The sequence below is a fragment of the Vicia villosa genome, linkage group LG6 (genome assembly GCF_029867415.1).
Source record: "Vicia villosa cultivar HV-30 ecotype Madison, WI linkage group LG6, Vvil1.0, whole genome shotgun sequence".
NCBI lineage: Eukaryota > Viridiplantae > Streptophyta > Magnoliopsida > Fabales > Fabaceae > Vicia > Vicia villosa.
Window position 1 is genome coordinate 142734998 of NC_081185.1, and position 22914 is coordinate 142757911.

General features: G+C 33.8%; 3 protein-coding genes across 3 annotated transcripts; 1 reads left to right on the plus strand and 2 right to left on the minus strand.

Moving 5' to 3' along the window:
- Window positions 1-1286: 1286 nt before the first annotated feature.
- LOC131612604 (E3 ubiquitin-protein ligase SIRP1-like) lies at window positions 1287-2606 on the minus strand. The gene has a single exon (XM_058884370.1). The coding sequence runs from the start codon at window positions 2384-2386 to the stop codon at window positions 1385-1387; it is 1002 nt and encodes a 333-aa protein (XP_058740353.1). The 5' UTR covers window positions 2387-2606; the 3' UTR covers window positions 1287-1384.
- A 3508-nt stretch (window positions 2607-6114) lies between these two features.
- LOC131614863 (uncharacterized) lies at window positions 6115-7681 on the plus strand. The gene is made up of 2 exons (XM_058886402.1): window positions 6115-6617; window positions 6955-7681. The coding sequence occupies exons 1-2, from the start codon at window positions 6115-6117 to the stop codon at window positions 7679-7681; spliced, it is 1230 nt and encodes a 409-aa protein (XP_058742385.1).
- Window positions 7682-11312: 3631 nt separating this feature from the next.
- LOC131612605 (uncharacterized) lies at window positions 11313-12406 on the minus strand. Its single transcript, XM_058884371.1, has 4 exons — window positions 12158-12406; window positions 11659-12060; window positions 11508-11553; window positions 11313-11414 (listed from the first exon to the last, which is right to left on the minus strand). The coding sequence occupies exons 1-4, from the start codon at window positions 12190-12192 to the stop codon at window positions 11409-11411; spliced, it is 489 nt and encodes a 162-aa protein (XP_058740354.1). The 5' UTR covers window positions 12193-12406; the 3' UTR covers window positions 11313-11408.
- Window positions 12407-22914: the final 10508 nt, after the last annotated feature.

Sequence of the window (22914 nt, forward strand, 5' to 3'; positions counted from 1 at the left end):
TGATGTCGGGAATAAAAGTTAACTATCAAAAAATTGTCATAATGAGGGTCAATATTTCTCAAAGGTGGATTAAAGAGGCGGCAAACATCCTTCATTGTAACGCATAATAGTCTTCATTGTCCAAAAGTTGTCAATTATAGGTTCTCTAGTAAGAAAAATACAATTTTTATGCTTCAATTATTATTTTTAATTTTTGTTTTACTTATATGTTGTTTTATTTTTTTTATTTTTTTATTTTTTATTTTATTTTCAACTTTCTATTTGTATATAGTCATTTTTTAATTAGTGTAGTACTATTAAGATATTTTTCTGGTTATTTATGTAAGGTACCGAATTAATTGAATTATTATTTGATTTGGAGATCGAGAAGAATGTAAGAGCAACTCAAGAAGCAGCCTAATTAGCATGATTAGCAAAGGAAGAGCATGAGAAAGATGGTCTAGAAAGAGAAAGAGGTTGAATAGACATTTATTTTTTTAAAATATTTTTTAACATAGAATTGTCAACGGAGTCAAAAATTTGAAAAGCATTTTTAGAAATTACACAGTTGAACAAATGTATAACGAGATTCTAAGAAAAGCAAAGCAATGATGAATTATCTAATAATAATATAAGAATTAATTTTATAGGAAACAAATAAACATTTAATTCAAATCAAGGTTATGTATTGTTCGAATCATGTCTATGATAGTTTCTTGATTCAAGTCACAAACTTACTGATTTGAATCAACTTGCATTGAGTTTTAGTCAACGGCCAATATTATACATGCAAAAACTATTTTTTAAGAGATGCCCAATATTGTTTATTGTGAAGGACTCAATTACTAAAGTAATAAACATTACGACAAAAAAATACCCAAAAAAATATAGGAATAAAGTAGAAGGGACTTTAACACCATCCCCATCTATCCCCCTTTAATAATGGTTGGGTGATTAGGAGATATGATATAATCCATGACCTTTTCTAGCCTACATTCTAGAACCTTGGTAATAAGAGATTGATCAGAAGTCCCCCTAATATGTGAGGGGAGGGGGTAGACTTTCGGCACAAGAGTAATAAATTAAAAAGAGAAGCCCTTAGGAAGTATAGCACAGTCATAAAGTTGAATTCATGCAGACTTGGGCTCTTGTTCCAAATATTAAAAAATATATCTCCAATCTTAGTAGAAACATTTATATTATATGTTATGATAATACTATAAATTACTAGTAAAATGTATTTTGTTATTCAAATTATTGAAAAACACATACATATTTGAAGAGTACAATGAAATCAAACTATACAATCTAAAATACTATATACAATATGAAACAATTTAAGAAGCATGATAATTCCTAAATGTACTTGCTTTGATGTATAATTACAACTCCATCAAAGTAATGATCAAGGAAGAAAATTATTAAAAGATTGAAGCACTGGAAACCAATTCCTCCTTCCATTTCTACCTCTCCTCACAACCTCATTATTTTGAATCTCTCTATTTCCATTTTCCAAATTAGCCAAAACATTTGAATCCTCACAAGGCATTTGAAACCTACAAACTGGACAAGAACTATGTAGTTTAAGCCATGAAACAATACATTCACTGTGAAACTTATGCTTGCATGGCATTTCTTTAGCAACACTTCCAATCTCAACATCTTCTAAACATATTGTGCATGGCAATGTCTCATCATTTATCATATTTTCCATTGCTTCAATTGCTACCTTCTTTGTTGGTGGATTCACACTTGCATAACCACTCGGAGTAATTTGTGCCAATTGTTGTAGCAATAAATCAAATCCACTTCCATCCACAAAATCATTCAAAGATCCAATAGTATTAATATTATTTTCATTTGACCTATTTAAATTTGTATGATTCAAATTGGGTCCTCTCACAATTAATGCACCTTCATTTAATGGATCAATAACAAGTATACTATTATTATTACTATTGTTGTTATTATTATTAACAATATTATTATTGTTGTCAATAATATTTCTATTTTGTTCTATGTTTTCATTTTCTGAAACCATTCTAACATGAAGTCCTCTAAAGAGATGCATCATGTAAGTTGAAGTTCTTCTCCTTCTTCCAATTACAAGTTCATTGTAATTTCCTCTCTCTTGTTCCAAATCCTCATCATTTCTTGATGTACTGCTTGCTTGTGAAGAAATTGTTGCTAGAGAAGGAGTAAAAGCATTCATCAAACCAAGAAAAATTGGTGCATAAAGTGAGAAAACCCAAGCCGACCTTAAATCAATAGCATCATTATTATGATGATCAATTAGATTTTCCATTGCATCACTAAATTGTGTATCACAAAAGGGACATTTGTTTTCATATTCACTCATTGGGCTCACCATTTTAGAGCATATGGTGCACCATTGCTCATTCTCCATTTTGCAAACTTCAATTTTCTATAATAAATTCTCCTCTTTTTCATATAAACTAGATATAATAATAATAAAATATCAATATTAACTATTCAATTAAAGGGTGCTCTTATTTTTTTGAGAAGGATTTCAATTCCTTGGGAAGAATATTCCCGTTGCTACCAATAGTCATGTAACATCTGAAATAGAAATATTATGCAAAGAATAAACCATCAAATTTGCAGTTAAGATTGCATGTGATAAATTAGTAAAAAGGGATAAATTTGAAAGAAAAAAAAAACAAATGAAATTTGATTATGAAAATATATATAACTATAAAAGTTTGTTACCATTTTGAGTAGTGGAAGTAGACGAAGAAACAACATTCAAAATTCAATGATCTAATGAGCCCTCTTATACTTTTTGTAATTGTTCTTTTTTAGATTCAGTTTGTTTTAGCTAAAAGATTTTTTACCAATCATTTTTTAAAATCTCATGATATTTTAAGATTAGAATCAAGATAGATGATAAAATTGCAACATGCACTTTTTTAGCTGTAGATTAGATTAACTTATCTCATATATCTAAAATTTAAATTTTGCTAAAGTTGTAACTTTCTCATTTTTAGCTTGACTCATCTAATAGCTCATCTCAACTTTATTTTTTAATACTAATTGTGGAATGAAATCGGAGTTTTTTATAGTTATGAAAGAGAGATTTTAGGGAAAAAGTTCATTCACCTTTTGCACTCTAAAGTGGGCTTAATATGAATGATTGATTTTTTAAATTTCTAAAAAATTAAATAGGCCTATGTATGGATTTAAATAATTTTTTTTGTTTATACACGGAAAGTGTATGTTGTAATTCAACTCTAATTTAAACTTAGTAAAATGGTGAAATAAAATTTATCAAGAGAAGCTTATGTGGTTTCAACACTCTCGAGTTAAGTGGTTTCATGATGGTGATTGTAATATAAATTACTATCATTTAAAAGTTGTCAATAGGAGAAGACAAAATTAAGTTCTAATCTTTGTGATACTAATGGTATATGGATGGATGATGGTTCCCAACAGTAATCTATAACCATCTTTCAACAAGGATCTTTTTATTGAGTCTTCTAAAGAGGATACTTGGTTCCAGACACTTGTTTTTTTCCTAGAGTTTTCCACGATTATTTAAATCATCTCAATTTAGATGCGAAGGATACATAGGTAAGGAAGGATGTTTTTGATATGGGACGTGAAAAGCACTTGGTCCATATGGATATCCTACTATTTTTATCAAAAAACTTAGGATGTCATTGGGTTGAATACTTGTAATTTTGTCAAGAAGGTGTGGGCTAATCAAGATGCTCTTGTTGGGATTTATCAAATAGATATCTGCTTAATTTCTAAGGTACCTCATCCTGATTTTATTAATTAGTTCCGACCCATTTCTCTATGTAATACACTGTATAAGATTTTTTGCAAGTGGTTATAAATAGGTTGAAGCTTATTATTCCTCATATTGTTTCTCTAGTTTAAACGAGTTATGTCTCAGGGAGAAATATTTATGAGAATATTGTGGTGGCACAAGAAATGGCTCATTACATGCATAATATGCAAGGAAAAATAGGTTATTTTATGATCAAATTTGATCTAACTAAAGCATATGATACACTAAAGTGGTCCTTTATTGAGAATATCTTAAAGGAGGTTTGATTTCTTTCAGAGCTAATCACTCTTATTACGCCCTCTATTACAACTATGACTACTATTACGAACTTGAATGGAACTAGATCTGAGTTTTAAAACTGCAAAGAGGTATCAGGCAAGGAGACCCTATTTCTCTATACCTCTTTATTATTTTTATGGATAAGTTGTCTTGTCTTATTTCTGATAGTGTGGAGCAAGATTTTTGGAAAACTTTGAAGGCGGGTAAATGGTCCTCTCATATTTCATTTTATGTTTACAGATGATCTTTTATTGTTTGGTTAAGTTATAGAGCTTCAAATGCCGCGTGTGCTTGATATTTTTAATCAACGATGCTTGTTATCTAGTCAACAAGTGAGTATCAATAAAATAAGCATTTTTTTTCAAGAAACACTTCTCTGATAATTCTTCGTAAATTGGCTGCTATGTCTAGTTTCTGTGAAACTCAATCGCTTGATAAATAAATGAGAGTCCCTCTCTTTAGTAAGCACCAACGAAATATTATTTTAATTATATTTTGGAGCAAGTTAAGTCGAAGTTGGCCTCTTGGAGAAAGTTTCCTTTGTAGGTCGGGTAACTCTCTCTAAAGCTATTATTCTAGCACTTTTTATCTAAACTATGATGACTATTATAGCATTCCTAAATCTTGTTTGCATGAGATTCAAAAGTTACAAGGTTCTTTTATCTAGGGTGATGGTGAGGAGCATAAAAGAGTTCATTTGGTGGAGTGAGATGTGGTGATGCTTCCTAAGTGTTTAGGAAGATTTGGTATTAAACGCTTGGATGTTATGAATAGTAATTGTCTTATGAAGCTTGGTTGGGCCATTCGTAGCAACAATAAATTTCTTTGGTGTGAGGTCATGCACAGAAAATATATGAGGAATAATGTTTGTTATGATGATGTGATTATTAAGTCAAATGATTCTAACTTGTGGAAGAATCTCGGTAACATGTGGCCTAGTTTTACTCAATATGCATATTGGTCTTAGGAGATGATGCCATCATAGATGTTTAGTCTCATTATTGGGTTGAACCTAGTATGAATTTGATTGATATTAATATGAATGTTGTCAATATGGTTGATTGTCAACATTTAGTGGACTTATTAGATCAACATGGACAATTGAATATGGATCTTCTAAAGCAATTGCTTCCTTAAAATATGGTGACTATAATCATAACTATTCTCCCTATAGATGTTAATAGTGAAAGAGATATTTGTTGTTTGTCAAGTGATAAAAAAGGTGAGTCTATTGTTTCATATAGGTATAACTTAATGTGTAATTTTATTAGGCAAAATGACAAGAATGGTTGGAGGTTGATTTGGAAGCTTAAAGTCTATGAACGAATAAGGTCCTTTCCAACTTACAAGCACAAGGAAACCCATGATTTTTCCTAATTAAGAAACAACATACTGATTTATCAACACCTAAAAACTTAACTCTCCATAACTCTTGAGTGATTTGTTATATATATATATATATATATATATATATATATATATATATATATATATATATATATATATATATATATATATATATATATATATATATATATATATATATATATATATATATATATATATATATCCTTAATATAAACTCATGCAATCTTCTATCAAATAAATCATTGTGTATGTACTAAATATTAATGATACTCTTATTAAATAATGCTAACATGACTCATATGTGATTCTTCCGTTCATTTTGTACATTGTTGTCCTCTTTGTATTTAAGCCTAAATCCCTATTAAAAAAAACTAGGATTTCTTTTGAAATAATAGTTTTTAAAGGTTAAATGTATGGTATATCTTGAGCATGCTTAGCTTGGGTAAAAAAAATTACATATTTTTGGTGGCAAGAGCTTGGATATTCTTTATTGAACATTCTCTCTTACAAAAGGGCAATCAGTTTCTTGATATTGTTATATTATGAAAGATAGGATTGGCTATAATGTGGATGGAAATTTGATTGTCAAAACATAGGACATGAGGTTTGAAACATGAAATTGAAAGATCATGAAGCAGGTATAATAACCATACAATTCATAAGAGCCAAAATGGATGGAAGCTTTGGTTTTTACTAGTTCAATGTCAATTCTAGTAAATGGAAGTCCGACTAAAGATTTTGTTGTTTCACGGGGGATTCGTCAAGGGGATCCTCTTTCTCCGTTTCTTTTTCTTTTAGTAGCGAAAGGTTTAACGGCGTTAATGAAGAAAACAACAAGCTTGGGTGATTATGTTGGTTTTAAGGTTGGTAATGAAGTTCATTTTGAGATTCTTCAATTTGCGGATGACACTCTCTTGATTGGTGATGGGTCGTGGAATAACTTGTGGAGTATTAAGGCCATGCTAAGAGGTTTCGAGTTGGTTTTCGGACTTCGAGTTAATCTTTCTAAAAGTAGATTTGTGGGGTTGAATTTGGAAACGGATTTTATACAAGCGGCTTCTACCTTTCTTAATTGTTTGGTGGGATCTTTTTCCTTTTCTTTCTTAGGTATACCGGTGGGCATAAATCATAGGAGGAGGGAGGTTTGGAGGCCGGTGGTATCCAAATTAAGAAAAAGGTTGGAGTCTTGGAGATTTAAACATTTATCGATTGGTGGGAGAGTTGTGCTTTTAAATTCGGTTTTGTCTAGTATTCCAATTTTTATGTTCATTCTTTAAAGCGCCAAAAGTGGTTATTAAAGAGATGATTAAGATTCAAAGGAATTTTTTGTGGGGAGGTTAGGAGGATAAGAGGAAGATTAATTGGATTGGGTGGGATAAAGTTTGTCTTTCTAAGAAGGAAGGAGGTTTAGGAGTCAAACATTGTGGTTTGTTTAATGAGGCGTTGTTGAGTAAGTGGAGATGGAGGATTCTTAATGGGGAAATTTTTTTATGGACTAACTTTCTTTCTTGCAGGTACAGTGACATTAGGAGAGCTATGCTTTCCAATAATGTGATTCACAAAAGAAACAAGGCGTCGCTTTGGTGGAAAGACCTTTGTTCGGTGGGCTCAAGAGGAAGTGGACCGTTGGAAAATTGGTTCCCATCTGCTTTCATATGCAAGCTGGGAAATGGTGAGCACGTTGATTTCTGGTTAGATAGATGGTTATCGGGAGGAGCTCCTCTTTGTGACCGTTTTCCTTCTATATATCGGTTTATGGAGGCTCTAGGTTCTAAAGTGATTGATAACGGGTTTTGGATATCGGGTGTGTGGGAGTGGCGTATTAATTTTGACGAGTACTTGGTAGAAGAAGTCGAAGGTGATTTTGTGGAGGATCTTATTCGGGTTTTAGATGGGAGAACGCCTACGAATGATTTGGAAGATACATACATTTGGTGGAAACATTCTTCAGGTTATTCAGTGAAGAAGGCCTATGAAATGTTGTTGGAAGGTCAGATTCGGGGTGTGAGACTCGGTGTCGATCTTGTGAATTCCTTGGCTCGGCTTTGGAAGACCAAAATCCCTAGTAAGTTTTTAATTTTTGGGTGGAGGCTTCTTCTTGACAAACTTCCAACAAAGGTAAATTTAGTTAAGCGAAAGATTATGTTAGCTTCTACGGAGATTCTTTGTCCTTTTTGTGGGTTGGAGGAGGAAGATTTGGAACACCTTTTTGCTTCTTGTCCGACTACTTCTCTTTGGTAGACCAAGTTGTGTGATTGGCTCGGTTTTGACAACACTTTTTTTCCGGGTAACTTTTTTAATCGCCTTTCTCTTTTGGAATTGTCTTGTAAATCCAAATTTAAGGTTGATACTAGTTGGTTATTTGGAATGACTTTTTGTTGGGGTGTTTGGAATTGTAGGAATGCCATTGTGTTTGAGGGTGTTTCCTTGAGGGATTTTGACACCGTAGGTATGGTTAAGTTTTTTGCTTGGGAATGGTTTCTTTCATCTTATAAAGGGGTAGATTCCATCCTTTGGGGTGATTGGTGTGTCAATCCGAATTTATGTATTAGGTGATGTTTGTTAGAGGATTTGGGGGAGTTTCTTTACTCTCCTTTTCTATATAATTGTTGGTTAGCACTCCTTGTGTTTTTTTAATGCCATCTTTGCTTATTAAAAAAAAAAAAAAAGACTATGAAGAGTTCTTAGAGAATGTATGATGTTTCTTTTCTCTCCAAGAGATTAAGGGATAGTTTAGGAAAAATCAATAGTTTTATGTTGATATTCTAGAGTACAATCAATTTGACCAATTTGTATTTTCAAAGTCAAAGATTTTCATTAAGGAATTCTGGGGAAAAAATAAATCTCTATTAGATGTGTCTTTCAAAAATGAGATAATTATGTTATGTCATCTAGATTAACGTAAAGAATTGAGAGGATTTGACTTATATTATGTGCATCTCTTGTTAAATTGAAGGAAAATATTTTCCCTATTTTAAAAAATCATACATTGAAAATGAATATTTTGGTACATTGAATGAAAAAATGAAATGATGTTTCACCTACTTGACATATTTGGAGTTTTCCATAATTTTCATTTAACCTTTGTGGATATCATGATTAATCTGGATCCTTTCTTCATAAAGAGAGCTTAAATCTGTGGTCAAATTTCTTCAAAAATGATAAATTGATGAGGACCTGTAGCATGAAGAAGAGAATTAAATATTTTATTTTAATCTGTTTTGAAACAATTATATTTAGTTTTAATTTGGGATTATAATAGATTTAATTTAGAACTAGATGTTTGCTTCCTTTACCTTATTTTAGGAAAATATGATGTGACTCAATATGGGTCTTGAGTGGTGTTTATGATTCATTTAGGCTTTGTTTGAATTGATGGAATCGGATGGAGCGGAGCGGAATGGAATGGAATAAAATGATATTTTGTTGTTTGGATAATTTAAAAACGGATGGAGCGGAACGGAAAGGAGTGGTATGGATTCCATTCCATTCCATCACTTACCACCATATTCCTTCCCCTCCAATTTGGGCGGAATGAATAATTTGTCTTATTCCGTTCTAAAATTTCCAAACAATGGAATGGTACATTCGTTCCGCTCCGTTCCACTCCGCTCCATCCCGCTCCGCTCCATTCCATTCCGCTCCGTTCATTTCGTGATATCCAAACATACCCTTAGTTTTAGGAGAAATCTTACTTTAAGTAAGTATTTTGTAGCCTCGTTTGGACAAGTTTGAAATGAATTGGAATTTTTTTCTCATGATAAATGTGAGTGAGCTTTTTATTCTCTTTCTGGTTCTTGGATTAAAACTCTAATTAAATCTTATACCATTGTGACGATTCCTTATCAACTTATCAATCTTCTAATTTGTAGCACCTTTGATGAACACATTTTATACCGCATTTTACGACTCGATACGCATTTTTTAGTTACTTAAATTAATACAAGTTTTTTTTTTTTTATTAAAGTAATACATTGTTTTATATTAAAGCATTACATTTACTAAAGTAAAGATATGAAATTATAATAAAAAATGACTAACTTGGGACTAAAACCCACAACACAGACGTTACAAGATACTGTCACAACCACTCGGCTACTAAACTATGTCTTTGTATATTTTTCATAAAATGTATATATAATTTAATAGCCTAATAATTTTTTAACCAATTTCTTGATTTTGAGGTCCTCGATTTTTTGAGGTCCTGGACCGTGGGTCTAGTTGCCCTGGCCCAAGGCCAGCCTGGAGGCTTGGCTAAGTTTTTTCTCCATGTTTTGTTTTATTTTAGGTGACGAATTCTGATGCCAAACCCCTATAAAAGGCCATTTTGAATTGGAAAAAATGGTCCAAGCTTTATCGTATTACTCTGCACTTTTGAGCTATGATTCTTTTTATAGTTTTAGGCAGAAAATCACTTGTAAAAGTGATAGTTTCTCACATTGTGGAGCTATCACAACAGTAGTATTTTAGGCCTACTTGGATCAATCTTGCGAGGGGAGGGGAGGGGAGGGGAGAGGAGGGAATATTTAAAATGAAATGTGTTTGGTTCAATTTTTAGGAGGGGGAGGAGGGGAGCAAAATCCCTCCAAATAACACTTTTTGTATACCCCGAATCGGGGGGATTCGGAGGGGAGGGGAGAGGATCTGAGTTTTAATATTAATTAAATTAATATATTTACTAAAATATCCTCAGTTTTATTTTATTATTTTAAAAATATTATTTTCTTTCATGTTCCTACTTTTTTTGTGATTTTTTCTCTACTGCTTCCATCAACTTATTATAATTATTCTTCACCTTCAAATTATTTTTTATTTTTTTATTTAATAAAAATTATAATTACTATAATTTTTTTATTTTTTATTATAATTTATTTTATATATTCAAAAGTTGTTATCAACGCATAGTTTATTTTGTGTCGAGAGTTATAATACGAATGAAGTGTACTCAATTTTTTTAATATTATGCGATAAGTTATGATTTTTTAATCCCTCAGTTATACAAATATTATTTCCAAGAAAATATTTATGAAATTTTTTCAATTGAATATCATATCACTTATATAAAATTACATGGATAAAATTGTAAATTATTATTAAAATCTCTCCCCTCCCCTCGTGAACCAAACATATTTTTTAACAAAATCCCTTCCCTCCCCTCCCCTCCCCTCCCCTCCCCTCGTTTGAACCAAACATATATGTAATTACAAAAAATCCCTCCCCTCCCCTTCCCTTCCCTCCATTAAATTGGCATGAAAACCTTATTTTTAAACTATCTTTCTGGTTCTATTTTTAAATGAATATTTTCCAAAAAGTTTTACGTGACGAGGGAAACCCTAAGGTTTCAAACCAATAGAGCGGAAGCGTGAGGCTTGTTCCATATAGTTTCTAATATTACTTTGCTTATTGATCCCACTAATTTTAATATTATACAAAACATTTTTATTACTATTCTTCAACACTTACTAATATGTTTCAAAAACATTGGGAAGTTATATATATATTTGTATACATACTTAACTAAACTATAATACATGTTTCAAGATTTATTAGCCATACTGATATGCTTATGTGCATATTTCAATATATATATCAGAGTTCCCATTCTCCTATTAACTTGAAGTTTATGTTGAAAAATAAGTAAAATATTAAACATAACCAAATTATACTAACAGGAGTACATAAATGATAATTTTAAACCATGCTCATCCATTTGATTTTCACACATTGTTGCAAAGCATATGACTATTATATTGCAATTATAGAGTAGCAAGGATAACATTAGCTGTTTCAATCCAAAGAAAACTGATGAATAACAAACACAAAAAGTCTTAAACATAACATTAATCCACATACAACTGAAATAGAAAAAAAAAAGCCCAACAACATCATCCAAAACAATCTACTGTTCTTCCAAAACTTTGCACTTCTTCATTCACCATAGCCATCAATACCCAACAACACATATTCTTTAACCCTGCAATACAACAGAATGATAATTTTTCTGTTAACTTTCAGAAACATACAATGACAGCAACAAATAATTTAACACGTAAAACATATATCTAACCATTCTTTTCAGCTTCTCCACCAACTCTGTCCATATCATCCATTCTCTGTCATTTAAACAACATACACAGACTTAATGCTTAAATTTAAATTGAATTCATATAACCTAATATCATGCCTTTTCGGAAAATCGGATAATAACATTCTTATACCTTTCATTTTCAAAGAAAAAATTCCCAATATACACTGAGTTCGATATTTCTATCATTCTGGGGTTTATCTCCAGTCCAACACTTCCCAGAACATCCGTTAAAAAATCCACGTCTTCAAGTACAGCGAACCTCAAGCCACCCCTCAATTCCTGATGCTTCCCCGACCACCTGATTCCAAGCATCTCATCCTGCCACACCCCTGCTATGTTCTGAATCTTACTTCCCCTTTGCCAGGCGCATGCAACACCATCCATCACATGCAAAGCCCACTCAGTGCACAACTTGGTAATCCGCTCTTTCTTCGTCTTCAAACTCATCCGCAACATCTTCGATCTTTGCTTCATCCTCCTTTTAATCGCCAATCGTTTGACTGGGTCTTGAACAACAAAAAATTTCATAGTTCTGCAAAATCAGAAAAAATAATGAACAAAAGTGACATTTCATAACAAACAAACGAAACAATGAGATTCGATTACAGAAAAAAAAGAACGAAGAGTACCTGCAAGCCTTTGCAACTTGGGAGAAGCTACCCATTTTGTGAAATCTCCAACTCACGGATTAGGTTTCAGGATTTGGTACTTGAAGAGTGGAAAAAAACTGTGTCCTTTGTACTATATATACTCAAACTCCCATTACCTGTTAGACTTCCTTTCAGTAGGTAAACGTGCACAAGTTTTTGGAAACTGTTGAAATGCCTTTTTCTGTACATGCAGAAGTAAATTTAATTATATCTTTTTAATAGTAATAATTAATTTCACACCATAATCTAAAAGTCAAATGATTTTATTGGGTGGGAAAATAATTGATTGATTTATATTTATTATATAATGTAATACAAATACTTAATTATTTCGTTGCATAGATTATTAAACATGTTAGTGCATCAAACATGACTTTATATTTATAGCAAAAAACAAATTAAAAATACCTATTTAAATTTATATTGAATTTTTAATTATCATCGAATAAATTGTTTATCTTAATTAATATATTATTTTATATAAATCGTTAACCGTAATTTTTTTTGTTTAATGTTTATTCCTACCGACTTTACGTGACCCGCTATTTCACATTAGTACATCATTTCTACAGTATCTAAAACTTTATTTATTTAATTGTTTTTATAATAATTATTTATTTATAATACTATGAACTTTTTTATCCAATTTTAATATCATATTGAAAACAAATAAAAATTTAGACATTAAATTAATATGGATATGCTAATTATTATTTACGAATTTTTTTTGTTTAATTATTATAACTTTTATTAGAATTCTTTAACCATAAACATATTAAATATATTAAATATTTATACCGACTTTACGTGACCCGTGCGAGCGCACGGGTCCTTTACTAGTTTCTAAATATAATGAGAGCACTTTAGGATTAATTAGGAGTTCTTTGGTTTTCAAAGAGTATTCCTTAACTTAAATGGGTGAACGAGAGTAAAATTCCCGCGGTCTTGAAATATAGCAGAGGTTAACATAACGAGAGTTGGGACTAATGTTTTTAAACTAATATCTTCCTTCTAAAAAGTGATTTTAAAATATAACCTATGAGTCCCAGAGGAACGATTGGAAATTACATCCCAGTATCCCTTAATTAATCCCTTAAGTCAATTTTTAGCTTTAAACTTTAGTTTTAAGTTCCCTTTTAATTAATTACCCTTAGATTTCAAAGCGACAGATAACGGTGAGGTTGATTATTAAGTACTTGTGGGATCGATAATCTTTTATAACTACAGTGATAAGTTTGTACACTTGTGGATTAGCACCCATCAACCTCCCTTCTTCATCTTTCAAACCTTATCTATCTATTGTTTTCCCCGTTTAGTTTTCTAATTTCTTGGAAGGAATTACTTGGTAAGATATTTATCTCATGCGCAAACAACCTCTCCCATATCATTTGGGGTTATCATACCCTAAGGAAAAACGAAATAACATTTATACTTACAAACCAGTGGTTGATAAAACCAAAAAGTTATGCATGTCAAATATCATGTCCTTGTTTGAAATTATAATCATATTATAAATGCCAAACTTCTTCCATCTACAAGTTTTAGGAGTCTTTCTTTGAGGCAACCATGTTAACTAGTCAGTCATTAGAGGAAGGAAATATTGTTGAACAGGTGACTCCAAGAACAATAGGGGTGAATTATACTATTCAAAATTCTTGATTATTTTAGGATTAATTACTAAAAACAATAGTTTATGATAGTTTTGAAATTCTGGACTCAGACACGCGATGTCTTACAGGATGTCACGACATCACTATCTGAATGTTTTTAAACAAATGAACAAAGTGTAAACAGAAAACAACACAGGAAAATTGTTAACCCAGTTCGGTGCAAACACACCTACATCTGGGGGCTACCAAGCCAGGGAGGAAGTCCACTATAAGTAATATCAATTCAAGGTAATACAACTCAATATTACGCCTTTCACTTAATATCTACCCAATGCAACTTCAATCTAAACAACTTAGACTAGAGATCCTACTCACTCCCCCTCAATCACAGCAGTGATGAAGAACTAACAGACTAATAACATAAGAAGACACTCTTCGAAAAACACAACTTGATCTTGCTTAAAAGCTTTGATCAAGTACAATAGTACTCCTGCTTAAAAGCTTTGAGTACTTCTACAACTCAAAACAAAAACGCCTAGACCAAGACAATCATCATGATGATTGTTTGGTTTACAAGAAAACTACAACGAGAAAACTAAATCAAAAAGAGCTCTAACAGTTTCTCAACAAAAAAACCCCTGACGGCAACAGCAGCACCTGCACGGATTAAATAGCCTTCAGGCAGTACAGCAACTGGGCCTTGGATCCTCAAAATAGTTTTTGCCCTAATTAAAACAAATCTCCATTACACAAGGAACTCATAATAGTAATCATCCAAGACGTCCTTGAAACAGATCAGAATCCATTATTACCAAATATAGCTCATAAGGTCTTATCAGATCATACAATCATAAGTAGTAATAGAAAATAACGAACAACTGCGAATGTCATGACATCGGCCCTGACATCAGGTGAAGGCCTGCATAATGAAGGACTTCACAACAACATAAAGCATGTCATGACACTGTTTTTGACATGATAGAATCACAATTAGTTTTACCAAAAATTACAGCCAATCAACAACATCTACAAACTCCCCCTTTGGCGAATTTTTGGCTAAAACAATAATAGATGCAAACAGATATCAGAGCATACAGCAGCCAACAACAGAAAAATAAATTCTGTAAAAAAAACAACAGCAACTTGATTAATCACCAAAAACTAACTACTTAATCAATTGTTACAGAAACCACTTGTCATTGTCAGGAAGAACCAAAGAACACCCAAATAAAGGGAACCAAAAAGAACATTGTCCAAGAAAGAAAAAGATCATCAGAACAATCAAGACAAACAATACAACCATTACAATCAACCCAGATCCTACTGCATCAAAACAACAAACACACATTACTCCCCCTTTTTAGCCACAAAAGGAGCCAAACATCAGATGAAGATTTAATCTTCAGAGCCAGCAGTATCATCATCATCCTCCTCACTTATCTCTTCATCACTGGAGCTACTAGACTTATATTCATCCTCACTATCAGCATCCATATCAGCATCCATCTTCTCATCATCACCACCAGCAGCATGATCATCATCACTATCAGCAGACTGCTCAAGACTTTGTATAAGCTGCTCAAGCTTCATCTTCCTATTTTCCAGCTCTTTGCAAGTCTCCTTCAGCTCAGCTATAAGAGAGGCTTTGGTCACAGATTTGCTAGTTTGAGATGTTCCAGCAGATGTTGAGGCATCAGACCTTTGAAGCAGCTTGTAGTGAAAAGTCAAAGCACTTTCCCTTTTGCAGACAGAATCTTTAGATTTCAAGATGCCAGGGTATTGCTTTAGGATGATTCCATATATTAGGGATGGAAAGGCAATAGGAAGCTTAGTAGCAGAGGTACCTGCATGTCTCATAGTCTGGTCAAAAATATAGGTCCCATAGTCAAACACAGTCTTGGTCCCTATAGCATAAATGAATCTACCTAAACCAACAGCAATGGTAGAGGTGTGATTTGTGGGCACCCAATTGGCAGAACCAATTTTATGCAGCAGAGCATACTTGACAGTCAAGAGACTAGCAGACAGTTTGCTTTTGATGGGCCACTTTTTAACCTTACCCCCAGTGATGGTGTTGCAAACCTCATTATCAGTTACTTCAAGCTCAGGTTGAGCTTCAGCACTTCTACCTAGATAGTGATTTATAGCAGTAGGGGAGAATTCTATGCATTTTCTTCTAACATAAACTTTATGAAAATCATCTGTTCTACCATCAGCACAGTCTTGAGACAAATTAACAATAAACTCCTTCACAAGCATTTCATAACATTTATAGAATTGAGAAACAGTCTTAATCAAACCTGCAGACTTGATGAGCTGCATAACCTCTTGATTTTCCAGAGCATCATTTGCTAGTTCTCTTTCTAGGGCCAGCCTTCTTTGATACACAAATTTCCACTGGATTGCATTAGAGGCATAGTGTAGATATATGTTATCCAAAGGAACATCACGAATCTTTGTAGCAGATTTAGTAACAGCAATCTTCTTCTTGGAGGGGATGTCACGGACATCACTTGGGACATCAGCTTCAGAGTCAGAAATACTTCTTTCCTTCCTCTTCTTCACACTAACTTTGCTTCCAGATTTTGAGGGTCCAGTAGGAACTTTCTTCATCCTTTCTTTAGTAACAGTCTTCAGAGGAGTAACCTGTGGCTTGAGAGAATGTTGCTCACAGACTTGTTTTCCCTTACGAGCCTTGACCCTGTTGGAGATGCTGGAGATGAGGTCATCATCAGCAATATCAATAGGATCATCAAGTTCATCTAGATCCACCACATCATGCACATTAGGGTTTTCATCTTTCTTAGCAGGAACAGCAGGAACCTCTTCATTTTTCTCAGGAGCAAGAGTCTCATCATCTTTGGAATCAGATGCTTCAACATTGATAGCTTCAGATGTTTCAACATCTTTGGTAACAGGAGTCTCATCATTTTTCTCAGTAGATGTCTCATCATTACCAACAGTAGTCTTAACATCTTTATCAACAGGGGTCTCATCATCTTGCACACCTTGATCATCATCGGAAGCAGGCATTTGGGCTAGAGGAACAGAAATCCCTTCAACTTTGTGCCCTTCATTCAAGATTCTGGTGACCATATTTGCAATCGCATTATGAACATAGGAAGAGCCCTCTCTACCCTGGACAGAAAAAGTTTCTGGGACAGATCCTCCGGTTGATTTTCTTGCATGCATCTTTCTTGGTTGACTGCGAGCAGAATCGGAAGGAGGAACAGTGTTCAATGGCACAACATCCAGCACAACATCTTGATCGCTCACAACTTTTGGTGCCCTAGAGCCTGATGCTGTTTCAGAAGTAGGAGAAGATTCCTTTGAGGAAGGACTCTGAGACATGGTGAGAGAAAATGAGAGGCTGGGTAAAGAGTGATGAATGCAGAAACACAGAGAGATAGCGTGAGTGTGGAGGAGAGGTTTTGGAGGAATGAAAACCGTTTGGGTAACTTGTAAAAGGGGGGGAAAATACACTTTAATGTGTAATGATATCCAAGATTTGGAGAGAGAAATAGTGCTGGCCCCACCCCCAATTAATTGCTATAATCCTTCACAAAGAAAAATGCCTAATTTGTTTCTTAGATTTTCAAATTGATTTGTATCTAAGGCTTTTGTAAAAATGTCAGCAGGTTGAAGGTCTGTAGCAACATGTTCCAAGCCAATTATTTTGTCCTCAACAAGATCTCTAATGTAGTGGTGTCTAATATCAATATGCTTGGTCCTGCTGTGCTGAATGGGATTCTTTGAAATGTTGATGACACTTAAGTTGATACAATATGATGTCATGACATCTTGTGTGACATTGTATTCTGTTAACATTTGTTTCATCCAAACAAGTTGAGAACAGCTACTTCCCAAGAGGGAACATCCTCCTGAAGTACTTTTTCTGTCATCAGCACTGCCTGCCCAGTCTCTCAGATAAAGGTGACCAAGTTTTTGGTGCCATAGCTTTGCTTCTTCTTCTTTAGAGCATATAGTAGAATAGCTGGATTCATGAGACACCCACAAGTAGCAGTTATTTTTGGATCTGACACCCCTCATTACTACTTCCTTTTCTTCATTAGTAACCACACACTCAGCTTTAGTGAAGTTGACTTGATATCCTTGGTCACAGAGTTGACTGATGCTTATGAGATTGGCAGTCAGGTCTTTGACTAACAAAACACCTTCTAAGTTTGGCACTCCTGAACCATCTAATTTTCCAACTCCTTTGATTTCTCCTTTAGCTCCATCACCAAAGGTTACATAACTTGTAGAATGACTCTTGATATCAACAAGCAGATTTTTGATTCCAGTCATGTGTCTGGAACATCCACTATCAAAATACCAGTCTTCTTTGGCTGAAACTCTAAGAGATGTATGGGCTATTAAAGCCATACTTTTAGGTTTCCATTGTTGCTTCTGGATGGGCATGATCTGCTTAGGTTTGTAAGAAGGAGTTTGATCTGGATATCCATATAGTCTGAAGCAAAAAGGCTTAATGTGTCCAAATCTTCCACAGTAATGACATCTCCATCTTTGAAACTTTCTCTTCATTTTACCTTTCACGTGATGTTAAGTCACATGTTTTGACATCGGCTTCAACATCTCAGCTTCAGGTTTAGTTCTGCTACTATCTTGGACATATTTCTTTGCACCAATAAATCCTATACCAGACATATCTCTTGAACTTTTTCCAACCTGCAAGATCTCCTCCAACATATCCGTGCCACTGTTCAACATTTTTACAGATTTTGACATTTGATCAAGTTTGGATTGTAGCAGGATAATTTCACCATTCAGATCAGATATAGTTTCATTAAGCTCTTTGTTATTAGCTTCCAACTGGGCTATGTATTTCTTCTGCTTTTCACCTTGTTGACATACTTCAGCACTTCTGATACACAGCTTTCTGTAGGAAATTGCCAGTTCTTCAAAGGTTAGCTCATCTTCACTAGCATCTTCATCAGAATTGCAAACTCCAGTAAGGGCTGTGACATGTTTGGCTGATTCTTCTTCAAAATCACTCTCAGAATCTTCATCAGACTAGGAAACTGACAATCCTTTCTTTTGTTTCTTGAGATAAGTAGGGCATTCAGCTCTAATATGTCCATACCCTTCACATCCATGACATTGGATCCCTTTGTTGTGGTTGTACTTTTCTTCTGGTTTAACTCCTCTGCCAGAGTCATAAGATCTATTGATGTCAGATGAGATGTTCTTGACATTAGGTCTTGACTTCTGATGCATCCTTCTCATAATTTTGTTGAATTGTTTACCAAGCATAGCTATAGATTCAGATACATTCTCTTCTCTACTTTCCTTAACTTCTTCTTGAGAGTTGGACACAAAAGCTATGCTTTTGTTCTTCTTTTCAGAATTTTCATTGATTCCCATCTCAAAGGTTTGAAGGGATCCAATTAACTCTTCTACCTTCATTTTGCTGATGTCCTGTGCCTCTTCTATAGCTGTAACTTTCATATCAAATCTCTTAGGTAGGGATCTAAGGATTTTCCTTACCAACTTTTCATCAGACATTTTTTCTCCCAAAGCTCCTGAGGTATTAGCAATATCAAGTAAATTCATATGAAAATCCTTAATACTTTCATCATCCCTCATCCTTAGATTTTCAAATTTTGTAGTTAGCAGTTGAAGTCTTGACATCTTCACTTTGGAGGTGCCCTCATGAGTAGTCTTTAGGATATCCCAGACATCTTTGGCTAGTTCACACTGGTGAACCAGTCTGAATATATTTTTGTCAATTCCATTGAATAAAGCATTTAGGGCTTTAGAGTTGCCAAGCGCCAATGCCTCTTCATCTTTGTCCCAATCTTCCTCTGGTTTAAGAGTTTTGTTGCCATCTTTATCAGTAATAACAGGATGTTCCCATCCTTTGTTCACAGCTCTCCATGCTTTGCTGTTCACAGATTTCAGAAAGGCCACCATGAGAGGTTTCCAATAATCATAATTAGAGCCATCCAGAACGGGTGGTCTCATAATAAATCCACCACCTTCTTTGTCCATCGAACCAGAAAATACTTTCCCTAGATCTCACCCAGTAAAAACAGGCAGGGTGCCTGCTCTGATGCCAATTGAAATTCTGGACTCAGACACGCGATGTCTTACAGGATGTCACGACATCACTATCTGAATGTTTTTAAACAAATGAACAAAGTGTAAACAGAAAACAACACAGGAAAATTGTTAACCCAGTTCGGTGCAAACACACCTACATCTGGGGGCTACCAAGCCAGGGAGGAAGTCCACTATAAGTAATATCAATTCAAGGTAATACAACTCAATATTACGCCTTTCACTTAATATCTACCCAATGCAACTTCAATCTAAACAACTTAGACTAGAGATCCTACTCACTCCCCCTCAATCACAGCAGTGATGAAGAACTAACAGACTAATAACATAAGAAGACACTCTTCGAAAAACACAACTTGATCTTGCTTAAAAGCTTTGATCAAGTACAATAGTACTCCTGCTTAAAAGCTTTGAGTACTTCTACAACTCAAAACAAAAACGCCTAGACCAAGACAATCATCATGATGATTGTTTGGTTTACAAGAAAACTACAACGAGAAAACTAAATCAAAAAGAGCTCTAACAGTTTCTCAACAAAAAAACCCCTGACGGCAACAGCAGCACCTGCACGGATTAAATAGCCTTCAGGCAGTACAGCAACTGGGCCTTGGATCCTCAAAATAGTTTTTGCCCTAATTAAAACAAATCTCCATTACACAAGGAACTCATAATAGTAATCATCCAAGACGTCCTTGAAACAGATCAGAATCCATTATTACCAAATATAGCTCATAAGGTCTTATCAGATCATACAATCATAAGTAGTAATAGAAAATAACGAACAGCTGCGAATGTCATGACATCGGCCCTGACATCAGGTGAAGGCCTGCATAATGAAGGACTTCACAACAACATAAAGCATGTCATGACACTGTTTTTGACATGATAGAATCACAATTAGTTTTACCAAAAATTACAGCCAATCAACAACATCTACAAGTTTAGTTAAAGATATATATAACAACAATAAATGAAAGAAAAGAAAGACAAAGGAAAGTAAATGAGTGAAAGTAAATAGAGAGAGTTGAGAGAGATTGCACATGGTTATGCCCATGAACATTATTATATATATAGTCGTTTGAAATATTTTACAAGGCTGGTACCTCAAAAAAAAGTGGAGCTTTTCATAAGCTAAGCTCATGAACCCAAGAACTCAATTTTGACAGGCTAATCTCGGAAACCTAATAGAGATTTTGCAAGGCTAGCCTCAACAATCGATCAAGAGAGACTTCAATAGAATCACACTCTTGATAAAATAGTTGAAACATCAGTACAACTAAAACCTCACAAATGTATTTCACTCACAAAGACACTAAGATGACTTTTAGTGAAAAAAAATAAAAAGGAGAGAGGTTTAAATGATAGAATAATTATTTAAAATTGAATTCTGGTGTATGAAATAGTAAGGAGGTGCTTTACTTATATAAGAGAAAATGTAGCTCAAAAAGTAAAACAATCAATGGCCTTTTTAATGCTCATAATCAATTATGTAGTTTAAAAATAGAAAGTTTTCAAATTTCGCAATTACTAATTGACTATCAACCCTAATAATCGATTATGAGGCATTACAATTGAGATAATTGACTAGGCCTATTGGATAACCGATTATTCAATATAAATTTCACTTGTTATTGATTATTTGGACTTATAACCAACTAGATATAAGCACGACATGATCAGACGAGCTTTCACACTTCCTCTCTTTCACAACTTTGAAACTTCAAGATCTTTACTATATTATCTTTGACTTTATCTCTTTAGTGGAATCTTGAATCTTTTCTCTGATGAGGCTTGAGATAATTTCAAGATGAGTAACATCATCAGAGACAGCTGGAAAGATATCACCAGGGATCAACATGATCAAGCAACAATTCAACCACAGTGTTTCTACCTAACAACAAAGTCATTGTCAAAACCATTATGATCACTTAAATAATCAAGGCATCATAGTTGAAGTACCTGCAAGCACATAGATCCACAAAGACATTAATTCTCTGATTCTTCTTTTTATGGTAAGCAATCATAAGTGGTAGGAAGATGATAATACTCGTAATAGGTATGAGTAGTTTTGTGACTCAATGAAGGCATGGTGGAGCTAAAGTTACAAAAAAAAAGGTGCTTGAGATAAAATTGAAGATTGAAAAACAAAACAAGGAGATACCAACAAAAAAGTAAATAGTAAAGTGAAGAACTTAAGGTTCGGTTAAAACTATTTATAAAATAATTTTTTCTAGTGATATAGTCGATTAAATTATGCAATTAAATGAGATAAATCAAGATTAACATTGTGGTAATGCGTCCGAAAATGTTTATGGATTTTTCTCCCATTCACAAGTCGAAAAGGATTGCAACAACTATTTTATTTTACTTACGGAACAATGATTAAAACCTTTCATGCACTAATTGTTAGCTAAATTGCATCATCTTTCAACTCAAATTAACATATAATGCAACATAAGGAGACATTTGTTCACACCTGAAAATAATCTAATTTGACAATCGAGCACGACAAGCAAACCAAATTAGGTTTAGCTAAATGGTTGACAGTCAAATTACAAATAGCCAAGTGAAGGTTAGTCAAGCTAGAAACTAGGGGTGGCAAAATGGGCGGTAGCCCGTCGGGCCGGCCCGCGTACCCGCCAAAAAATGGCGGGTTGAGTTGGGACTTTGGGCCCGCCGTCCACCAAAGCTCGCCCCGCCAAAATATACCGTCCACCTAAGCTCGTCCCGCCAAAGCCCGCCACCCGCTAAAGCCCACCTCACCTATTCGTTAAGCTCGTCTCACCTTAAGCTCGCCATTTTTTAGTTAATTCCAGTCATTCAAATTCTTGATGGTTTTATTTTATACATTTATTTGTAAATATATGCAATATTTTTTTAGGTAAAATTTGTTTAAAATATGCTTTATAAAAAATTGTTCTAAAAAATTAGTGAAAAATTTAACTGAAAGGTAAAAAATACTATTAATTTATTAAAATATGAATTTTATGCCCATTTTATTTGGCGGGCTTGCCTTCTCCGTTCGCTTTTAGACGGGCTTAAGGC